The sequence below is a fragment of the Dendrobium catenatum genome, unplaced genomic scaffold, assembly GCF_001605985.2.
Source record: "Dendrobium catenatum unplaced genomic scaffold, ASM160598v2 original_scaffold_254917, whole genome shotgun sequence".
NCBI lineage: Eukaryota > Viridiplantae > Streptophyta > Magnoliopsida > Asparagales > Orchidaceae > Dendrobium > Dendrobium catenatum.
This window is the reverse complement of record NW_021573316.1, coordinates 1,175,590-1,198,484: the sequence shown is the minus strand read 5'-3', so window position 1 is coordinate 1,198,484 and position 22,895 is coordinate 1,175,590. Positions and strand designations below refer to the sequence as shown.

The 22,895-nt window shown below is 33.6% G+C and overlaps 1 protein-coding gene across 1 annotated transcript; it reads right to left on the bottom strand.

Annotated features, from left to right (window-relative positions):
- Positions 1–75: 75 nt before the first annotated feature.
- Positions 76–20,314, bottom strand: LOC110103545 (mannose-1-phosphate guanyltransferase alpha). The gene is made up of 15 exons (XM_020832309.2): positions 20,054–20,314; positions 19,874–19,971; positions 19,695–19,795; positions 19,533–19,611; positions 19,273–19,333; positions 18,675–18,721; positions 18,488–18,580; positions 18,307–18,397; positions 15,946–15,994; positions 9,606–9,722; positions 9,352–9,499; positions 1,395–1,487; positions 1,251–1,319; positions 526–568; positions 76–421 (listed from the first exon to the last, which is right to left on the bottom strand). The coding sequence occupies exons 1-15, from the start codon at positions 20,109–20,111 to the stop codon at positions 321–323; spliced, it is 1,248 nt and encodes a 415-aa protein (XP_020687968.1). The 5' UTR covers positions 20,112–20,314; the 3' UTR covers positions 76–320.
- Positions 20,315–22,895: the final 2,581 nt, after the last annotated feature.

Below are 22,895 nucleotides of genomic sequence, written 5' to 3'. Positions count from 1 at the left end.
GATTGGAGATGAATCACGGCATTTTTTTTGTTTCAGTGCATTTTGGAGCGACAAATAAACCAATAGAAGCCTCAATTTCCAGCAAAACGCCACAATCCACAGACCAACAAAATTTTATTCTAAGCCAAGTCTTTGCTGAACATAAGTGGAAGCACAGTTGAACAAACACAATTATTTTTTTCTACAATCTTATGTTCTCTAGCAATCAAGCTTCCAGATATCATTATGGCCTCTAAATAGAGCATTAAATAAGATAATGACAAATAGAATAAAAGAGTCTCACTCATCTGCTGCCTTACTTCTGGATAGGAGACGCTTTATTAGAGGATAATCTCTTCCTGTACACTGACATTGAGGGTCTTATTTGGAAGGACAATGCTATTAATCACCACTACTTCGTCTTCCACTGCTACGGACTCTCCTGAATTATGTTGCAATAATTGTTAGTCTATGTAAAATATCATTTTGCAGACCTAATGCATGATGAAAGAGGAAAAAAATAGGAATTAAAATAATTGTTCTTACCAAGAATAGTAATCCCAAGTTTGGCATAATAATCCCCTTCACCCTGAAATGTAAAAAAAAAAAAAAAATTAGCTAGCTATAACACCATTCGGAGAAACATATATGAACGTTACGAAATATGCTAAAAAAAAAAAATTCATTGATCGACGACCCTAATCAATATGGGTGTCGACTCCAACATTAGTATTGAGGTCAACAATTGTCACGATGTAGATGCTCCAACTGAAGAGAGAATATTCTCTTATAGAATTTCTGATATCAAAATATTTAAGTTTTCATTATTTTGTTTTTATCATTATAATATATCATCATAATTGAGAATACTTTTCTCTTTATTTTTCATTACTTCTTTTTTATTTTATCACCAATATTAGTGTTGCAATCGATAAAGAGAATTATGTTGTTTGAACAGGTTGCTAATATTATTCAAATTGAATTTGAAAATTTCGAATGGTGAAATACATATGTAAAACTGGACTTCTAAATAGCTTCTTTAAACCGCTAAATCATTATTCTGTTATAACTTATAAGCGTGATATTTTTTTAAAATTAGTCTGAGAATGATGCAAAAATTTTATCTATTAACTTAGACTACGAGAATAAATTTTGAACTGAGGCATATAGTTCACAATTTCTAACTTAATAAAATTTCTCTTCTAGTTATCAATCAAGTTTCTTCAAGGTATATAGATTTGAAATAATCAATATTGATATAAGAAACTTGCCTGTACACGTGACCATTTGCCAATGGATGATTTCCATCCAACAATAGAATGTATTACCACAGCATTCTCCTGAGAAAACATAATAGAGTTACCAAAAGTTGAAGAAATTTGAGCATTTTAGATTTATGCACAACAGATTCGCACCTTAATTTCAACATCATCTAAAATGATGCAGCTGATAAGTCTGGCACCAGCACCTATCCGAGCATTTGCAGAAATGGAGACATTCGGACCAATCTGTTACATGAGACAAAATGAATATTATGTTCTAAGAGATGTGACCGTTCAAAATATATTAATTCTGACGGTGATGACAAAGAAAATATATTTGAGTAAATGACTAAAAAAACAACACTTTGGAGCACCCTTGTATTTAAGATCTATGGCTGTGGGAAATTATAATATCGTGAAGTTTAGCTTTCTCCTGGAAGAAGATATTTTTCAAAAACTTGGGAGGTCTGTCATGAGAAAAACTTATCTTGCATAAAAAAACTTAATATCATCACAATTAGCCATATCCCAACTATTTGGGTCGGCAAATCTCACATATAAAACTATTCAGCGCAATGCCTCTAACTCGCTAAAACTAAAGATTTTTGTGGCAGAAATAAAGAACATTCTTTCAAGAACTTTATGAAAAATGAACGAACAAAGTCCAGATGTGTGTGCATTGGTTTAAACTTTAAATTAATTAACTGAATCAAACGCTATTAGAACGATCATTTTGACTCTGCAAATAACTGCTTCAGTTTTCAGTGGAGAAATTTTCAGGTTCACTTAAGTATTCAAAACTTCAGTATATAAAACTTGTAATTCAAACCTATTGATCACTGAATATAGTAGACAATAACTAGGATTTCAAAAGAATACATAAAAGCCAAATTGAGACTTGCAACAATAATCCACATCATCCTCTAGTGAAGGGGTGACTAATGTATTCCCTGCTCAATAAAACCCTAATGAATACTTCCCTCTCTACATCCCATCCTCCACCCTCCTTCCAAGCAACAACTCTAGTGAAGGGATAAGTCATATATTCCCTGCTCGATGCCTGTATACATCCCATGCCCCACCATACGTCCATGAAACCAGCAGCTCCAGTGAATCATCACTAATCATAAGAGGTCCATTGCACCATGCCTAAACCCTAACACAGCATCTACCCTAAACTTAAGATTTGATTTTGGATTTTCAAACTTATTCTATTATTGGACAATAGCTAAGGCCGAAACCAACATTGTTAACTTTATGAAGTTCTTGCTAAGGTACTTTCCATAACTCTCCTTCGCTAATCAAAGGTTAAAATGTCACTTCACAATACATGTATTATTTTCTTTATCATAAATCATATTATTAATGCCTTTAACAAATTACAATGTATTTTATACCATTACTCACTTGCCAAAATAAATTGATCTTAATCTAGGGATCGGATGAAGAGGATGATCAATTAGATTATCCATGATCAAAATTTAAACATCCAATCACTAAAAGAAAAAAGAGATTGTGATCATTGGAATTTTGATGATTTGATCTCCTGATGGAGACTAATAATAATGTTGATTCTCATATCACACCATTCAGATTGAAGATCAAGTCTATAGGGATCCATAGGTGAGGACAAAACATCAATAACATACTTGGAGATTAATCAATGATCAACAAAATTAGACCATTGGATGACAATCTAAAGGATGACAGGTTGTGATGAATTCCATATTTTAAACTTATTTTTGAATAAGTTTATATTTTTATTTTGATTTATGATTTTTCTAATTTTAGGAAGTTATTTAAGGAAATAATAATTTATGAATTGATTTGTAAAGTTAAGAATAATAACTTGAATTTCAATGTTAGTTTAAGAGGGATAAGATTCAATTTTATTAAATTAATACTCTAATTTCCTATTGATTCCTACACAAAAAAAAAACAATATCAATCCTATATCCCACTAGGTGAGGTCGGCTACATGAATATATTTTTTTTCCATTGTCATGTTAAGATTCAAATTTTTATTTAAATTTAATTAAAAAGGTAATTTATAATACTATCTAACTAAGTCTTTTTAGGTCTACCTCTACCTTTCTTAATATAAGCCAAATCTAATACATTTACTCTCCTAATCGTGTCATCGAAAGGCTGATGTTTTATGTGACCAAACCATTTAAGGTGGCTCTCTCTAATCTTGTCTGCGACTAGAGCCACTCCAACATTTTCACATATATACTCGTTTCACATTCTGCCTCTAAGAGTAAAGCCACTCATCCACATGAGCATCTTCATCTCTACAACACTTAGCTTAATTTTATACTTCTCTTTTAATGGCCAACATTCTGCACCATAAAACATTACAGATCTTACCACCATTTTATTCCTATTGATTCCTATAATAGAATAAATTCAAATTCTCCCAAAATCATATTTTCTTGCTCTTCCCTACAATCATCGGCCTTCCTCCCTCTCCTACAGATGTTTAGTTTTGCATACTAAAAAGTTCTCAATAATGCAAAGATAATTTTATGTCCTAGTTGTGCATGAAGTTCTTGCCCAGAGAAACAAAAAATGGAAACACACAAGACACCATAATTTTTATGTGAAAACTTTGAGAAGGTAAAAAACTATGGGGATCAGTCCATATGAAATGATCGACTATGTAAATAATATTACAAAGGTTCAATCTTTTCCTCAATGGAAGAAAACAAGATTATAAAGTAATGGGCATAAGCTTGTTCACATGTAATTTTAGTGGAGCTTACTAGAGAAATCAGGGAGGGTGATGATAGAGATCAAATGATGTTGGTCGAACAATGACAATCAAGCAATGGTAGTTGGATGGTGATGGCTAGGGCTTCCAACCACGACTTAGATCGGTTTCCAACAGCCTTTGCTACCACCTACAACACTCTAATTTGTTGCCCTTGCTCTATGGCCGACTCCATTAACTCTCTAAAGCTCAATTCCATCAAAACTATTATTATTTCATGTTTGGCTGAGATCTACAAAGAATAAAAATATGTTCTTGTTTATCGCAAATAAAAGGCAGATTACAGTAACCTGTAGCTGAGATCTACAAAGAAGAATAATATGTTCATGTTTAGCAAATAAAAGGTAAATTACAGTAACCTGATTGTTTTCTCATAAGAAAGTAACAAAATATCGAGAGTTTCTTGCTTTATACATCAAGAAATAGCAAAATCAAAGGATGACCAACAGCAACAAATAACAATTAAGGTACAATTATCTTGATTAATACATTGTTTCATTAATAAATAAATATGTGCGCCTACTTTGCAAAATGAACTTCACTTATTTCCCATCTCAAACATCAGCTAAACACATCTAATGGCAATGGGCCAAAAATGAAAGAACAAAGGCAGGAGGGAGAAGACACAAGAAGCATATACAGAAGTGTGCTCTTTCTCCAAAAACAAATAGCGGAAAAGACAAACAATGCTCCAAGACCTACCACTTCTCATAAAAATAATGTCTTTAGCAAATTTTGTGACCGATCACAAACACCTTACCATGCAAAGGAGAAATATTAGAAGCTGCACTTCAACTCTTCCCTTGAAAGTGGAAGGAGGATGGGAAAGAAAAACAAATCTTAAAGCAATGTATAGCATAGTATTGAGTGCAGTGGACAAGGTAGACACATCTCTATCTTTAATGGCAATATCAAATTATGTAATGATGGAGTCATTCTCTAAAATGAGCACGCAAAAGGCGGTGCTCACTTTGAAAATACTAGTCAAGAAAGAGAGGATCAACATCATCATTAATACTAACAATAAAAAGAGCCCCGCGCACAAATTTGGTGCAAAAATTGAAGTTAGTCATCATACCCCCATCCAATCCCATATCCTACATGAGGGTAAGAGGGATCACTAGTGTAGACTCAAATTCATGATCATAAAGGCTATTCATTGACATCGTGTTATGCAAGGTAATTCTCTTGGAAATCTACAAATCATTATTTACCATCCATACCTTCATGATATGTATACAGTAGTACACCAACATCTTTACCAATGCTAGTTAACCATTTAGAAAAGAGAACATTTCTGCCTAAGATTACAACATTCCCAATGAAGCCGAGTGCCGAAGATCATCAATGCTGGCCAAAAGTTTCTGCTGTTGTTTGTTCATTAGTTAAAGAAGAAATGAGAAGTCTTGCCCTCTTCACTATAGAGAAGAATGGTAGCTTGAAAAAAAGGAATTTGCATCTCTTCAATAGGGGTGTCAATATTTGACACAAACTGAAAATCCGACCCGAAAATTCTGGGTTAGAGTCAACCCGTTTGTCAAACAGGTCAGGTTCGGGTTCCAAAATTCGACCAGTTTGAAAAATTGGGTCGGATCCGGATTAACCTACTAACCCGAAGTAGACCCAGATCAGACCCAATTAAAATTGATGCTTGCAAAAAATTAGGGGTTTCCCCTAATTTTTTGCAAGCATCAATTTGGTATCAGAGCGGATTAGCAAATCCTAGGTTTATGGGTCGTGTTGTCATATGAGTCTTTGTGTCATGTGAGTTTTGTTTTTTGAGTCATGAGTCATAGTCCATGCAATCAATCTTCGGAAGCCTCAGGACAAGATTCAAAGCAAACTCAAGCTTCATCAAGAGATGAACAATTTCAATCGGAAGAGATTTGATGCAGGCAAGGGGGGGTCAAAACATCTCGAGTCTTTGGGCTGCTTGTTGCCTCTCGGTTTGGGTCTTGGTTGGTCTTGGATTAGGCCTTGGCTGCTTTGGTTTTGAGCTGAATTTTGGGAGCTATTTGGTTCTAGCTCATTAATTACTTGAGCTGATGTGTTAGCTCATTAATATAAGGAGTTATTGCACTTGAAAGCTCATTATGTGGAGTTTGAAACCTTGCCTCTTCCCCTTCTTTGTGTCTCTTCATTTGCTCCCTAGCTGCTTTCTCGTGGCTTCTCTACCCGGTTCCTGTGCTGCCTTTTCGGTTTGCTCCCTGGCCGCTTTCCCGTGGTTGTCTCTACCCGATTCCTGTGATGTCTTTTTGGGTGCTATTTTGGAATGATTTCTGGACTGTTTCTAAACAGAAATCTGGACTGAACTTTTGGACTTTCATTTCCCCCTTTTTAATAGATTTAATTGGAGATAATTGGGGCTGTTTGGCTGCCCTTTTTTCTCTTATAAATATAAGGTTTTTTGTATGTTTTTAAGGAGAGTTTTGATGGCTGATTTTTTTATAAAAACCTGAGGATTTTTTTCTTGGAAAAGCTTGAGAGCTTGTTCCACCTCTTCCTCTTCTTCTAAGAAAGCTTACGAGCTTCTCCTCGTTCGTCTCGGCTTCTAATCTCTTTCTTCTCTCCGCAAGTTCGACGTCATCTGTATCTTTCTTCTCAAATGAATGAAATGCAAGTTTAGGTGTTTGTTTTTATGTAAGCGTCATTGTTACGTTTTTATGTTATAAAAATTGTTGTATTTTGTCTTTTTTTTTGTGTATTTTCTACTTTCCTGGGAAGTCTTACTTTTGCTTGCAAAAAATTAGGGGTTTTCCTAATTTTTTGCATGCATCAAAATCAATGAGCAAGAACTTGAAAGATAGCATTCAAGATAAGACAAAGGACTGAATGAATAACTAATTATGCCTATTGGACTATGCAACACCTCCGCCACCTTCATGAGTCTAATAAATGATATTGTACGATCGTACATCTATGCCTTCAATATCTTGGTCTTCAACAAATCATGGGAGGTGCATTTGGAGCACCTGAAGAAGGATAACCTGCTGCAACAAAATCAATCGCACCTCAACTAGAAAAAAGTGAGTTCCTAAAGAAATGCCTCCTCTGCGTGAGATTTGAGGTGGGCAATGGGGAGATCAAGATTAATACCTCCAATGTGAAGGCAATCAAGGATTGGCTATGATCACTCACAGTGAGGAATGTGACGAGTTTCATAGGGACTTGCCAGTATGTTCATAATTTCAATCATCATTTTTTAATACTTTTGCCCTCATTTGCATGCCCTCACCAAAGCAATTTTCTAATCAGAATAGAACCAAAAACATGAAGATACTTTCTAACATCAAAAAAGTGAGAAAAAGGGATTATTGTTACCTAGATAACTCCAAGAACCCGATAAAACGTAGTTACAATCTAAATTAAATTGAGAAAGATAATATTAAAAGAATCTGTAAGAAGAAAAAACAACAAGAACTTTACTTCCTAATGAATTCTTGTAGCTAGGGACAATTTCTTGTGCCAAGGAATTGGATGGTTGATACTGCTTATTACAATTTTCTTGCGATCACACATTTTAGACCAGCCAAAGAAACTCTGACACCTTTAGACCAACAACGTTGCAAATTCTAGCCTTTTCCAACTCCTCTGACCGTCGGCACAAGGAGTTCAAGGCTTTAGAGTTGGTATTGATGTCTTCCAAAATTGCCGGAAATCATAATACTGAGATTTACTTGATTTGAAGGGCTTCTTGATTCATAGAAAACTACTAAAACTTTCATAAAAAAATTTCAAGTTTTTAGCAATAGAGTTAAATCAATACACTAACAAATTAATAAATGTTTGGTGGATCATAATATTGACAAGATTTTCAACCCTCTCACAGGTATCTACTAATGTTTAATAGTTCCAATCTACAAAGTTACATTCGAGTCATCAATTAGAATAAGGGATGGGTTCTAATTGCCTTCCTCAACTCTTAGTTTACTAAAATAATGCTAGCCTGATACATATTTAACATTGGATGTAGGAAATCAACTCCACTCCACTTACTATAGAGAAAAGCATACATGATATCAATAAATTTAATGAGGATAAAATTTTTAAGCAACCTTTTGTGCTGTCTTTGATAATCAGGCATAATCTTTACTTCGTAACTATTGCCAATTTCTTCTTTCAGATTTTCCAAAGATGTCAATGCTTGATATATCAGCTAGAGGGTGCTTTCTTTATCCTTCTTGAACATTTTATTCAAGTGGTTTTTATAATTTCTAGTGTGCATATTTTCTATAAGCTTAAAATTTGTAACTAAAATAGAAAATATTCACAGTATAAAAACCTGATACGCTAGAGCCTATAATCAGTCAAGCAGATTGAGTAATGAACTGCTAGAGTAATTACTGATTTGCTTACTGTTTCCAGCAAGCTATTTTCTTTAATTCATAAGAAGTGCAGATGCAACTCGTGCTTGGTGTTTTGGAGGTCTCAATATCTCGATAAATGAGCCATGACATATTGTGGCTTGAATTTGCATTTTATTTGGAAAATTTCCGTGTCTAAAACATTTACATATATTTACCTACACACATTTATACTTGGGTTATAACTTTAAGTTCCATACAAATGTTGAATATGACTGTAATGGGCTAAATCCGCATTGATGGATTACACTTAGTGATGAATATTTTGTGCAGTGTTGGCTTGTGTGATAGCTTAATACCATAATCTAAGTTATGTGAGGATTAATTCAAAACACAAGATTTTGTTACTTGTAATTTTAATTTATACTACAGGTTGAAGAACAAAGAACAACAGTTTTCTTTAGGAAAAACATCATTTTTCTGCAGTAGTAGAATCCAGCAATTACTGCTAGAAAAACTACAGTATTTGCCCAAGAATACTTCAGTTTTCTCACAAAGCGACTTGTCGTCTTCTCTTACAAAGAACTGCTGTTTTCTGTAGTGAAAATTACTGTTTTTTAGGAAAAAAACTGCAGGTTTCTGAGAGAATTTCCGGTTTTTGTATTTGGAATTTTGGATAGAGCTAAATACATCAGTTTTCTGTCTTAATATTTGATAACATCCGTATCCTACAGTTTTACTACTGGTTATGGAATTATCGCAGCCATTCTACAGAATCTCAGTTATTTTACCGAATTTGTGCTCTGAGCCTGGATTCGTATGATCTTTGGTATAACAAAACTAGCTGGACTAAACAAACGATAGTTTGGCCAGTTAAGTTTGATTTTAGAAATTAATTTGATAGGTTCAATTTTCAGGTGGGAACCAAAACCAATTTGTTCGACTAGTTTGGCAAATCAAATCAATGAAACTGACAAATTCACACCCATAAAAATGTGGGGGATCCATGAAAGTAAAATAGATTAGAACATACTTTGGCACTTGGATGTACTTTTGCTGATGGATGAATGTAGACATCATCAATTATGGTAGCACTTCTGCTTCCCTTGCTTCCAGCTAGAAGAATGGGGGAAGTCCGACGAAACTGAGCAAGATACAAGCCTGAACATTTCAAAGACATCCTGTTTTTATCAAAAAAAAAAAAAAATGTAATTGTATATTAATTCCCTTATATTCATGGTGAAGGGATAGAAATAGAAGTAGTAGTGCCAATACAAAACTCCCCACCCTGGCGTCTTGATCTGCTCCCAAAAGTCACTAGTTTCATATGTGTAAAGCTCTTTCTTCCCAGCAAGAGGAGACAAAATATCCTGATCCAGCCTCAGATAATCTGCAGGAAGAGCTCTTTAAAAAGATAGTTATCAGCATTCAAACAGAATATAATCCTGCTCCAACATTATAAGAATGCTAAACTATTAGATACGCAAGTTTGAAAAACATTAAAACTCATTTTCTAGAAAAGATTATGGCTTCATCCCAAAAAACTACAATGCATCGTATAATTTAGAAATTGTTTTGGAATTAAATTCACTCTTCATGTACAACCCGCTACCCATATGACGATTACAGTGAAGTGATTGTGTAGCTAAAGTGGAATCTTCAACCAAAGATTCATATTTATAAATCTTTCACATCAAATTCAAACAACATCAGTCTTTCAGGTCCATTTCCAATAAAACTTGATCAAGCCTCTATCCCACTATATGGGGTGGGCTACATGAATCATTTTTCTCCAATGTGTCATGTTAAGAATAAAATTCTCATTTAAATCTAAAAAAGAAAAGTCATTTCTAATATTTTCTGACAAAGTCTTTTAGGTGTACCTCTAACTTTCTTGACATAAGTCAAATCTACTACATCTACTCTCCTAACCGGATCATTAGAAGGCCACTATTTTATGTGACCAAACCATCTAAGGAGACTCTTTAATCTTCTCTTCCACCAGAGCTACTCCAACCTTTTCATATATATGCTCGTTTAGTATCCTATCTCTAAGAGTAAGGCCACTCATCCACTTGAGCATCCTCATCTCTGCAACACTTAACTTAATATTATGCTTCTCTTTTAAGGGCCAACATTCTGCACCATAAAGCATTGCAGGTTTCACCATCTTATAGAATTTTTCCTTAAGTTTGAGGGGAACTTTTCTATCACACAACAAGCCCGATGCATTTCTCCACTTCAACCATCCAACTTGAATTATACTAATAATTCCCCATCTATTTCACCATCACTTTGAACAATAGACCAAATATATCTAAAACGTGTACTCTTATTAATGACTTGATCGCCCAAAGTCACAATCCCCCCACTAGATCTATTACTACTAAAATTACACTCCATATATTCGGTTTTAGATTTTACTCAAACGAAAACCTTTAGACTCTAAGGTTGACCTCCATAATTCAAGTTTTCCTTAAACTCCATCTTTAGTCTCATCAACAAGAAAAATATTAATAGAAAAAAGCATACACCAGGGTGCAACCTCTTCCAAATGTCTAGTGAGAACATCCATGACTAAAGCAAAAAGATACGGGCTTAAAGTTGATCCTTAATGTAATCAAACTAAAATAGAAAAATACTTGGTCAAGCCATCTTGTGTTCAAACACAATTAACAACTCTTGCATATATATCCTTAATGACTTGAATAAGCATCGTTAACCCTTTTTCTCTTCTAGAACTCTCCATAGCACTTTTCTTGGAACTTTATCATATGCTTTCTCTAAATCAATAAATATCACATGAAGATCCTCCTTATTCTCTCTATACTTCTCCATCAAACCTCTCAATAAATGTATAGCTTCCATATTAGACCTACCCGACATGAATCTAAAACCGAATTATTTATGATTATTGATGAAGTATTTTTCTATTCTTCTAGACATTATTGATATAATGAACTTTCTATTCTTCCACTGTTGTCATAAATAATTTGCATTATGATTATTGATGAAGTATTTTTCTATTCTTCCACGATATAAAATTCATCATTATTGATGAATAGTTGAATGAACGCAAATTATTTATGACAACAAAGTGCTCTCTAAATCTAAGTTATACCTGAGTTGTTTTTGTTTCTCCCTCAATCACGATCATAATTCTCACGATCATTAAGTATCATCTTAAGATCCTTACCTTCTTCTAGACATGCTTTCATTATTTATTTTAGCATAAAAATCATGTTCACAAGGGATCTTCCAAGCAAGAAACCAACACCGAGTAAATTTCTTAGCCAATCAGTCAATTGCAATTCAAATAAGCTTAGCTATTTTGAGGATGAGAAGTACATTAAAAATAAAGAGGTCGCTTTTATCTATTTAAGTTTAGGAATCACTTGTATTGCTAATAATGCATACCCAAATATAGGCTTTGATTGGATAGGAACAAATTAAAAAAGGTGACGAACAATTGAGGAGATTCCTAAAATATGACTAATGTGTTGAGAGGCATGCACAACACATACTAGAAGAATCTAAAATGCAAGAACAAGTATCCAAGAATATATAAGGAAATAATGATAAAAAAGACAAAGAAAGAATAACAAACAAACAATAGATTTTTCAATCCCAATAATATTTTTCAAAGTTTGTCCTATTACTTCCTCCCAAAACTTCATCGTATGACCCATAAATTTGAGTTCGATGTAACTACTACAATCATGACCATCTCCTTAGTATCATCCTCAAACAATAATAACAACAACAACAAGGAACCTTTATCTCACTATGTGGAGTCGGCTACATGAATCACTTTTTCTCCATTGTGACCTATTAAGAGTCAAATTCTTATTTTGATCTTATAAAAAATATTATTTTTAATACTTTCTAACCAAATCTTTTTAGGCCTACCCTATCTTTACTAACATAGGACGAACCTAATACATCTAGTCTCCTAATAGGGTCATCGAAAGTATGGCGTTTTATGTGACCAAACCATCCAAGGTGACTCTCTCTAATCTTATCTGCTGTTAGAGCTACTCCAACCTTTTCACATAAATATTTGTTTCACATTTTATCTCTAAGTGTAAATCCACTCATCCATGATCCACCTGAGCATCCTCATCTCTGTATCATTTAACTCAAATTTATGTTTCTCTCAAATTATTCATGTCGAGTTAAAGTCAAGTTTATCATGTTGGGTTTAATCTTGACACATAGTTATAGATTTTGTTTGGCTAGTTAAACTCTTTAAAAAAGTTTCTACCTTACTTATAATGATTGTAATTCACAACATATTTATTCCATAACAATAGTTCAACCTTTTGTATTGCCTCACACTACCACTAAATCTCTTTATATACAATTTATTTCTAGGCCCTAAAAAGCCTCCAACAATCTTTTTTAATGAAAATAGTCATCTTATTCTACAACAAGTTTGGCTCATTTTTAAAATTCTACTTTAGTTTGTAAAAGCCTATAATGAAATATTAAATCCTCACTTTTTGAGTTCCATTGTATTTAATATTTATCTTATGACATTTTCTCTTTTTTTATTACTCGTGCTCTTAAGATTATATATATAAATAAAGCCCCAAGTACAATTAAACTTTCTCCTAGAATCACCTCAAAATATTTATAAAATGTGTTGTCATTCAATCTAATTAAAATGAAGTCTATTTGCTATAAGGCAACTCCCATTTTTAAAAGTAAATAAATTCTCTTCTAGTTTCTTAACATGCAATAGTAAAATTACAGTCTCTCACATATCATTATAATCGTCTATTAAATACCTACTATGAATCCTTCTCATAATCCATCCGACTAGAAACCATGTCCATTTAGTTCACCTCTAAGCTCCAACAACTATCCTCTTTCTTAGGATATATTATAAAAGTTTATACAACTCTTTCCAAAATCAAGTTTTTTAATATCATCTAATCCAACTAAAAGAGCACTTGACATATATTATGACCTTAATAAAAATTAACTTAATGGCATTCATCATATCATTCACCGTATTCATTTAAAAACTTTAATCTTTCAACTCTTCATTCACAACATTCCCTCCATTTCTATTTTTTACCCTTTCAAAATACAATATTTTAAAACCTTTCTCATTGTTCCATTATTTCTCATTTTTCCATTAACCTTTCTCAATTTTTCAATATTTCTCCTTTTTCCATTAATTTCTTACAGACAAGCCATATTTTTAATTATAATCCTATGTCCATTAAATATTGTATTCCTATTCAAAATCTTCAAAATTCATGTAGTCTTAAATTTAAAGTTCATCAACTTTGACCATTTTTTCAGAACAATCAGGCAAAGTTGAGCCATTGAGAGTGGAGCACAACGGTATTGCCTCCTACCTTCAAAGTGGAGGTTTGGGGTTTGATTCCTTAAAAATAAAAAATAAAAAATAGTGTGTTACTTATGGATGATGTCTTAGCCAACTATTGCCTATTTTCACCCCAATCATGCTTTAGGAAGTCACTTACAGGTGACATCCTAACAAGGTCAAAGGTAGATTTAACATGAGGCCCTGGTGGCACGGACCCCCACTGACCTCTTAAATAATGCCTAATTAAGACTAGTTTTGGTTTCCAAAAAAAAGCTAGTTGTGATAATCCTTAATTAGCTATTATTTCCTTCTGTCGTTCCGCACTTCTTCTCAAAATAATGATTCCTTTCGTACTCCATTCTGCCAAACCACTGTCAGTCGTGGTCCTCTAGAAGATTCTGGAGTCCCGCACATCTTTCGGTCAGCCAGTCAGATATCTCTCCAAAAGAAGAGATATGTGGATTCGTATGAGCCTGCATCATTTAAAAAGATTTCTCTGTGACTCAACTCATGTATATATGGACTTCTCTGTGACTCACAGATTTCTTATATTGCTTAAAGATTTCTCCATGACTCACTTAAAGATTTCTCTGTGACTTAAACGATGTAGGATGGAAAAGATTTCTATGTGAATTTATAATACCGAGTTATTCCGCCCCAACTAAAGTGCAGCGGTTAACTATTTGATTATGAAATTATAATAAAAATATTTTACCTATACAAGTTAAGAATGCTCATCTTCGATTTTTAAATTGCATGTTGGATTTTTACCTATAAAAGATTATTATAAAATTTTACTTATGTTAAAAGAAATTAAGTAGTTGTTTATTTAATTTCTTAGACTGGAAAGTTTATTATAAAGATTTACTAATGCTCATCTTCATTTTTTCTAATAGTACTTGTTAATATTATTTTTGCACTATTTTTGAATTTAGATTGAAAATTTTCGAAACAAGTACGTTAAGACCAGTAGTAGAGCTGGGATTTTTTTTCATTAATGCTAAAATTTTAAGTCAAACACAGATGGAAAAGGTTGAGTATTTTTTTAAATTAAATAATTTGTACCCCCACATGAAAAAAATCCAAGCTCTACCCCTGAACAAGGTATTGTGTATGTATCACCACAATCAATTTCGATCATATAGCATAGTGCTTCTAAAAAACATCTTGGCACTAGAAAAATAAAAACTCGGATTCATTCCATGAATTTTGGCATAGGTTCTATTACACTATCGTCTAAATATTTACCATCAATCTTTTTAATCTAGGATTTGAACCAACAATGACAATACACTTGTGAAACATCATAATAAACCAAATGTTTTGTAACCTTTGTGATAGCAGTCTGCAGTATAATGTAAACAATTTATCAATCTCATTTGATGAAAACATAAAATACAATTGTATGAGCTCCATGCAAGCTCAATTTCCAGACATTATAAGATCTAATACTGATAGACGAATAGTTTCAATGTGGGGACCTCATTGACAGATACAATTATGCTACACAAACCATCTTTCGACGACCCCATTTGCCATGTCTTAACAGGGATGAAATTCCTTCGTCTCACAACATCTTGTGGATAATATAACCGTTAGCATGTTTGATTTGACTATAAAAGGGAAGAGAAGTGCATCAGAATAGGCAACAAACAAATGTGGATTTTAATAAGCTTCTAATATCCTCTATTGCAAAGAAAGCACGGATGCAACAAATGGCTACACACACAAGCTTTCTGGCACACATGCATGTATGAATGTCAGCATACAAATTTTCCTTTAGATTGGTTCAGTCAAGGAACCACAAACCCTTCCATCTCTCCAAAAGCACGGTGAATTCCATTATTCCATAAAGCATTATGAGAGCTGATTCTCCCATCATGCCACATTCCAAGTCTCATTAGATCATCCGAAAATCTTATATGAATTGTTAGCCTGGTTTGTCAAGCTGAATCCCCAAAACTTGGAAAAAGCAAAGTACAAAGCCAAATGCTAAATGATAATATCAAGGAGAACACAATTCAATTTGCTTTCCAGTCAACAGCAATCCATGAGTAATCAATTTACGTATAAATATATGGAGAAATGTACATCAAAGCCCATGCACTTGTTCAGGAAAAGTACAACTAAGTTCAAGCGAATTATAAAATGAATGAAGACATATAACCTTTAAAATTAAAATGAAAATTAAGGATATACAACGGGTCAAATGCACAAAAATATAATCAACAGTAAAAGAAAACTGTATATGGTGCAAGAAAATTAAGATAAATCAATGGCTCGTACTTGGTTGCTGACTGTAAGGCTTCAAAGCTGGTTGTCCGACGCAAATTTGCTGAAAATTTCATATTTCAAACAAAACTTCAGAAAATTATAAGATGCCCATATGTATTGTGTGCGCAGAAATAAAAATAAATAAAAAAGGGAAACAAGAGCATGATTGAAATAGTTATTCAATTGCAAAAAAAATAACAAATATTTATAACTGTCAATCTAGAAGTCAAAACATACTTATAATAAAATGATAGATAAAATGACAGCTTGGAATAAAAAATGGATGCAAATACAGTACATACACATGCAAATGAACTAGATACATGAATGCTAAAAGGATGTCCTGACAATAATAGTACATGTAAAGTTGATACATTCAATTGCAAACAGAACCTAACAAAATTCCTTTGACAAAAAAAAAATTCTTCAAAAAGACAAGTTGATTTCACGATCCCATATGCCTTCGGAGATGATGTGAGAAACAATATTTAATCTCAAGTACCAACCTCGCATTTGTAATAATTGGATTTATAGAAAACTTCAAGGAAAAATATTAAATATTTTAAAAGCGTTTTCGGCATTCTACATGGTAGACCTGACATTATGCACAAAACTTGGAATTCCCTCAAATTTTCATCGACTCAAAATCAAAATTAAATTTCTTTGTGTGAAATATGTTTGAACCATTTTTTGAGCCACGGTTTAAACCTTGATTTAAATTTCCATTCAAACTCACAGTTCATCATTAAAATCAACCGTTCCAACTCACATTTTCATATGACCATCATTGTTCGAATCACATTTAAAACTCTCCATCACTCCTAACACAAACCCTTCCCTTTCACACGTCAATGATCCCGTCGATGGCTTCCTCCAACAAACTCCTATCATGAACCACTCTTCTCCTTCACAAGTGGTCGGTCCCGTTGAAGGCTTCACCAAGTAAGCTCCTATTGCAAGCCCTCTTGTTCTTCACATGTCACCATTTCCTTCAATGATTTACCCCAACGAGTTCTTGAAACAAACCCCTCTTTCCCTTCACATGTCATCGATCCCGTCAATGGCTACCCCAATGAGTTCTAGTTAAAAACCCTTCCTCTCCTTCACATGACCACACCGACACCATACCCTAGCGGGCTTTTCCACAAATTTCTATACACCGACACATGACATCTGTCCCATTTATACCTTCCCCCAAAGGCCTCTCATAGTGGTGAGATCCCAAGTGAGGCAAATGTTGTGATGCAAGTGATGTGAATGCCCAAGGAGAGATGTCGTATGAACCAATTCAAACCTAGGTTTAAACATGAGGTTCAAAATAAGTTCGAACATAGGTTCGAATTAGAAAAAAACCAAAGTTAAAATCAAGTTGAACTAGTTCAAATTTAAATCAATTTGAAAGGCCTTTGACACCGTGAATACAATAACTTATACCTCATTGAGCAAAAATTTATCCAATTGTAACTCATAAGAATATTTTTCCAAAGCAAAAAACAAAAACAGGGATATTCAGCCAATTATGTATATTACAAGGCACATAATAAATATATATATATATATATATATATAATTGTATTATTATTATTTTATAAAATAAAGAAGAAAAAAATCATAGAGAGGGATAAAGGAAAGAATAGTTCTAAATCACAATTAATTCCACTTACAAACACCGCAGCAACTACACCTGCGTTTGAAATGCCCCGCAAACATGAAAAATCACATAAAGTAGACATTCCGATAGGAAAAATTCCATAAATAGACATTCCCATACGAAAACCCAAGAAAGTAGACATTTAGAATAATCCAATAGATAAACACTTAAGTAGAGCAACTAGTTACATAAAAAGACACGACATGACATTTGGTGATTCCTAAATGCATGTCATTTCATTCTCATCATAGCTAGTATATATAATTGACAAATGAAAGGTAACAGAAAGAGACAACTTTTATTCACCGACAAGAAGAAAATTATATATAAATTAAATAACAAGGCAAATCACTGTTATCTATCCATCAAATGAAACCTTCTATTATCTTACTTAAAAGCACAATCAATCGTCCTTTTGCCATAAATTAGAAATACAAATGATTAATAGATACCAACTACTGGGAAAATTAATTATTCTCCTTGACACATCAACTTAGTCATGTCAGGAATATAAATGCTAAAAATGTATTATGATTCATATCGAAGTTGGCGTCCTAAAAACTAAGATCTTTCATCAGCGTATCAGATTTATCAATTCATCCCCACCTTGGTGTGAGTACAGATTGAGTGATTTTAAAGAAGAAGAAGAAGAATTGAAGCAATCTTGCTAAGTCAATATTTTCAAATGAGATAAAGTGGTTCTCACTTTCTTAAGGGCATACCTCTATCCTTCCGCTGAGTGAAGGAAGCCTGGATCGCTTTAAAGATATCTGGTGTAAATATGTAGACACCACAATTTATGAGATCACTAACCTACATAAGATAACAAAAAAAAAAAACATGAAGCTTGGACATTATTAGGATGGGAAAAGACTGGAGCAAATAAAGAAGACTCATGCTTACAAAAGTCTCTGGTTTCTCGGTATAATGCAGAAGCTCATTTGTTACAGGATCAGCCACCAATTCACCAAACTGATTTGCAGATTCAGCGGAAACCTATGCAGAAAACAGAAGAAAACCCTCTAGTTTTTCAGATTGAAATTGTTCAAGAAAGCAAATATGCAATTAAATTCTGGTGAGGTCTCTCTACCTTGATTACTAGTATTGTCCCCATTCCACCATAGTTTTTATGGGCATCTACAAAGCAACAGTAGAAAAAATACAATTTAGACGTGCAATGAAAAAAAAGTTCAAGAAGAAGTCAATTGTTGGTTGCAAATCCAGCACTCGACATGTATTAACACTGTAAATATTTCCAGTGATAGTTTCAACATTCTCTTTTTTACATGTTTCCCACTAGATCCTCCTGCATTCAAGTTCAGGGTCCTTGGATGGCAAGTAAAATATTTCAAGTTATGAGAGAAGTCATGTTTGTTGTTCATGTAGCAATATCGCTTACAAGTTGCGAAATACCTTGGACAGCTTGCAAAATCAGATCACAAGCTAAATGAATTATTGATTTTTAGGGAAATATTATCTAGAACAAAAATAAGAAACCTATCATTTGATATAATATTTTATGGAGTTCCAAAAGCAAGTAAGATTACCAAATTTCTAGGTCAACAGAGATGGGCCATCAGGAAAATGTCATAATAGTTAGCACATTTTTAAAAACAAAAATTACGTGAGGAGAAGTGCTCAGGTGCTGAACGACGTGCGCAGATACTACAGTTAAATACGGGTCTTACCAAGCATTTGTGGTAGTGGGAAGCTGCAGCAAACATCACAGTTCAACAAGAATATATGAGACTGCCACATAAAAAAAGACAGATAAGTAAGAGCAAGCTCAGCTCCCTCTTCATAATCATGGAAGACGTTCCAATGTTCTCAAAAAAAAAAAAAAAAATCCAAACACCAAGCAAACACTAAAAACCAGTAAATATCCTATTCTTAAGATGCACGTCATACACAGAAAGGAACAAGTTCAATCAAACATTAAAACGCTAACCGGATTTTCTTCCAATATATAATCTCTAAAAGTATACAGCCCTCCTGCCGATCCATGCGGTCTATCTTCTCTCAAATATCTACAAAAGCCACACCAATAACCAAAGTCAAACAACATAGCAGAAGTGCAAACCTAACAATTCACCAAACCAATCAAATGCACCTAACAGGAACTCTGAGTTCATTCGAAATAGCCGACACATAAAGAGCAAACTCCCGTTCCTCATAAAACCCAATAAGATAAATCTGAGCCAAGTTTGGAATCTGCAATTTTTACAGCAGCTCCGCTCATTAGCCAACAAATCAATCATCAAAAACAAAATAGAGCGATTCGGCGCTTACTCTGCTGCAAGCAGAGATAGGATGATGAACCATCGGCTGTCCCGCAAGAGGAAACAACGGCTTCGGAACATTCAACGACAAAGGCCTGAACCGCGTCCCTGCATCGAAGCAAAATATTCGAATCAACAGAACCGTCAAATCCAAAAATTCATCACAGATCCATGTCAATGACGTCAATACCTTTTGTAGGGCCTCCAACCATAATCACAGCCACAACTCTCTCTTCCGAACTCCCCATTGCTCAGATCCGAAACGATAAACCCTAGCTCGAGAAAATAAGATGCTCACCGCATGAGGAACAAAGCTAACCCTAGCTTTCCAGCTCTGGAGGAAGTAACGTAAGTTAGGAGGAGGAAGAAGCCAACGGGTGCGCGAATGGAAGACGAGGCGGGAGGGACCGATACCGGTCTGCTTCAGCTCCGTTGGCCTTTTAAGGAGTAAAGGTTATGAATACAACGTGGACCGGGCCGAGATGTGGGACCGGCCCGTAGGCCGGGATTTCCGCCCAGGGTAGAACCGGGCCTACGGAATTCGAATGCAATCGGCGAATCCAATGAAGCTACATCAAGACGTCAGGACTCACGAGTGTGTATAACGTGAAGAAAAGGATAAAATGATAAAATTATTAGTGCGGAGATGGGACGATCAGAATTATTCTAATTTATTCAAGGGTTCGAAAATCGGATCGAACAATGAATCGGTAGAAAGAGAGGTTCACGGTTCGGCCGGTTCATCTGGTCGAACCAAGATCGAATCGGATGACGTAATAAATAATAATATTATTAAAAAAATAAAATAAATAATAAATTTCCTGTAATATCTTCATTCTACATTCTATTTTCATAACTCCTAATTCAAATAACATAAACATGATATCAATAAAGTTTATAAAATATAAAAAAATAACACATAATATAAGTGTTGCATCAAATAAGTCAATAAAGCATAAACAAATGCATAGCTTTTGTCATCAAACAAAATGTTAATAATTTTATATAAAGGTTCTTCATCAAGAACCCAAAAATCCACCATCTCTATGCTTGTGTAATCCAAAGGATCGTAGTTTCTTTTTTTGTTTGAAATCTAAATATAATTAAAAGATCATTAAGTTATACAATCATACAAAAATGACATCTAAATATAATTAAAAGTCATATATTCATATCTATACCTCAAATTGAGGTTCTACCGAATAAATACCATATCATTTAGCCTTTGATGTTCTAAATGATATATTTTCTTTGTATGAATTTGTTCAAATACACTCCAATTCCTTTTACACCAAAATATTAAGATGTTTGGCTAAGAATTCTAACAACTAATTTCTGTAAATTTGGTGCACTTGATCCGAACATCTTCCACCCTTCATCTACAAAGAGATAAATATTAGTTAATTATTATATGATATGCATGAAAGAATAAATGTATTCTAACATATTGGTTTCACTTACCAGGCTGCATTTCTTTGGCCGTCTTTAGAGCAATTGGTTTGCCAAAGCTTTCCAAATTATCACGGAAGAGCTTAAATCTTGTCTAATAGACTTTTAGGGGGAGATTTTAAATCTCATTATTATGATAAATGTCATTTAAGCCACATTATTGATTAAAGCTAGGATTTCTTAAATACCACCATTCACTCGATGATTTAAGGAATTCAATTATTTCTCCTTCTCATAAGTCTTGAATCCTTCAAAAATAAAAATGCAAAAAAATTCTTCAATATTTCACTTTAAAAGAAATAAAAAAAAATGATTTTATATGCCCATAATGAAGACAATTGGAAAAATACATACATGTTTATTTTCTTGGCCAAATTTATCTGAAACCTTAGTTGTGAAAATTGGATCTAAGATAGAACTAGAGGCAGGACATGTTTAAATTTCAATGCTTTGTCAGGTGTTGAATTGAATGACTTGATACATATTAAATTTTTTTACCTTTGGGTACTTAATAGTGTTTTACTTTTACTTTTACATAACCATCGCATATATTACTCATTAGTAAAATCATAAATCAAACATGCAGTGAAATACTGAAATGTCTCTAAGGCTTAAAAACGTTGCTCTAAGCAGTTGTCAATTCAAACAAAAAACAAAGATTGTCTCCATGAAATGACCCAAAGGCTTGTCAATCCTAAAAAAACAAAGATTTTGGTGGAAAGGAAACATTGAAACACAAACACAGAACTGAAATTTCAATTTCCATCATCAAACAAGAAAACTCATCAAGATTCACAGCCTACCGTCAGCTGCAAATAGGAGCAAGGAGAAGTGCGTGAAAATTAAAAAACTCATAGTGGGTAGGAGAGGAGAACTTGACCAAGAGAAGGAAGCCTTCAATGAGTTCGATCAACTCCGTCGCTCCGGCAAAACAACAACTCCCGTCCATCCCATCCGAGAGGATTCGGGGGCCTGGAGGAATCGCGAAAATGAGGAGAAGAATAGGGTTTGACGGTTTTGTAAACTTTGTATTTGTTTTGTTATAACTTATAAGCTCTCTATCTCTAAGCCATTGGATTAAATCGGACGGCTAAAAATTGGTTTTATTCGAACCAGCCAGTTTTTTAAAACGAGACCAATTTTCCAGTTCGGCAGTCGAACTGCCGGTTTTTAACTTTTTTGCTATTAAGACAATAATCATATTTTTTTTGCTATTATTTTTTAGTTATTTTTCAAATGTTTTTTTATAGAGAGAGTTTTTTTTACTATCAAAGTAGCTAAATTAATTTTTCTATGCTACCAAAGTTTTTTTTTACTGTAAGTTACTAAGTTGTTTATTATTTTATATTTAACATTCTACATTCTTAAATAATAATTTTAAAAAAATTAAAGTTATTTATGCTGGTCCCAAGCCTAAATGTAAGAAGTTGAGGGGAAAAAAAATTTAGGTCCCAAACCAAGTCTTTAATCTCCATTAAAATTGAGTTTTTTTTTAAACTAAATTTGTGATTCAATGTGGACCAAAAAAAAAAATCAACTCACATGCACTAATTAATGAGATATTTATAAACCTAAAAGCTTCA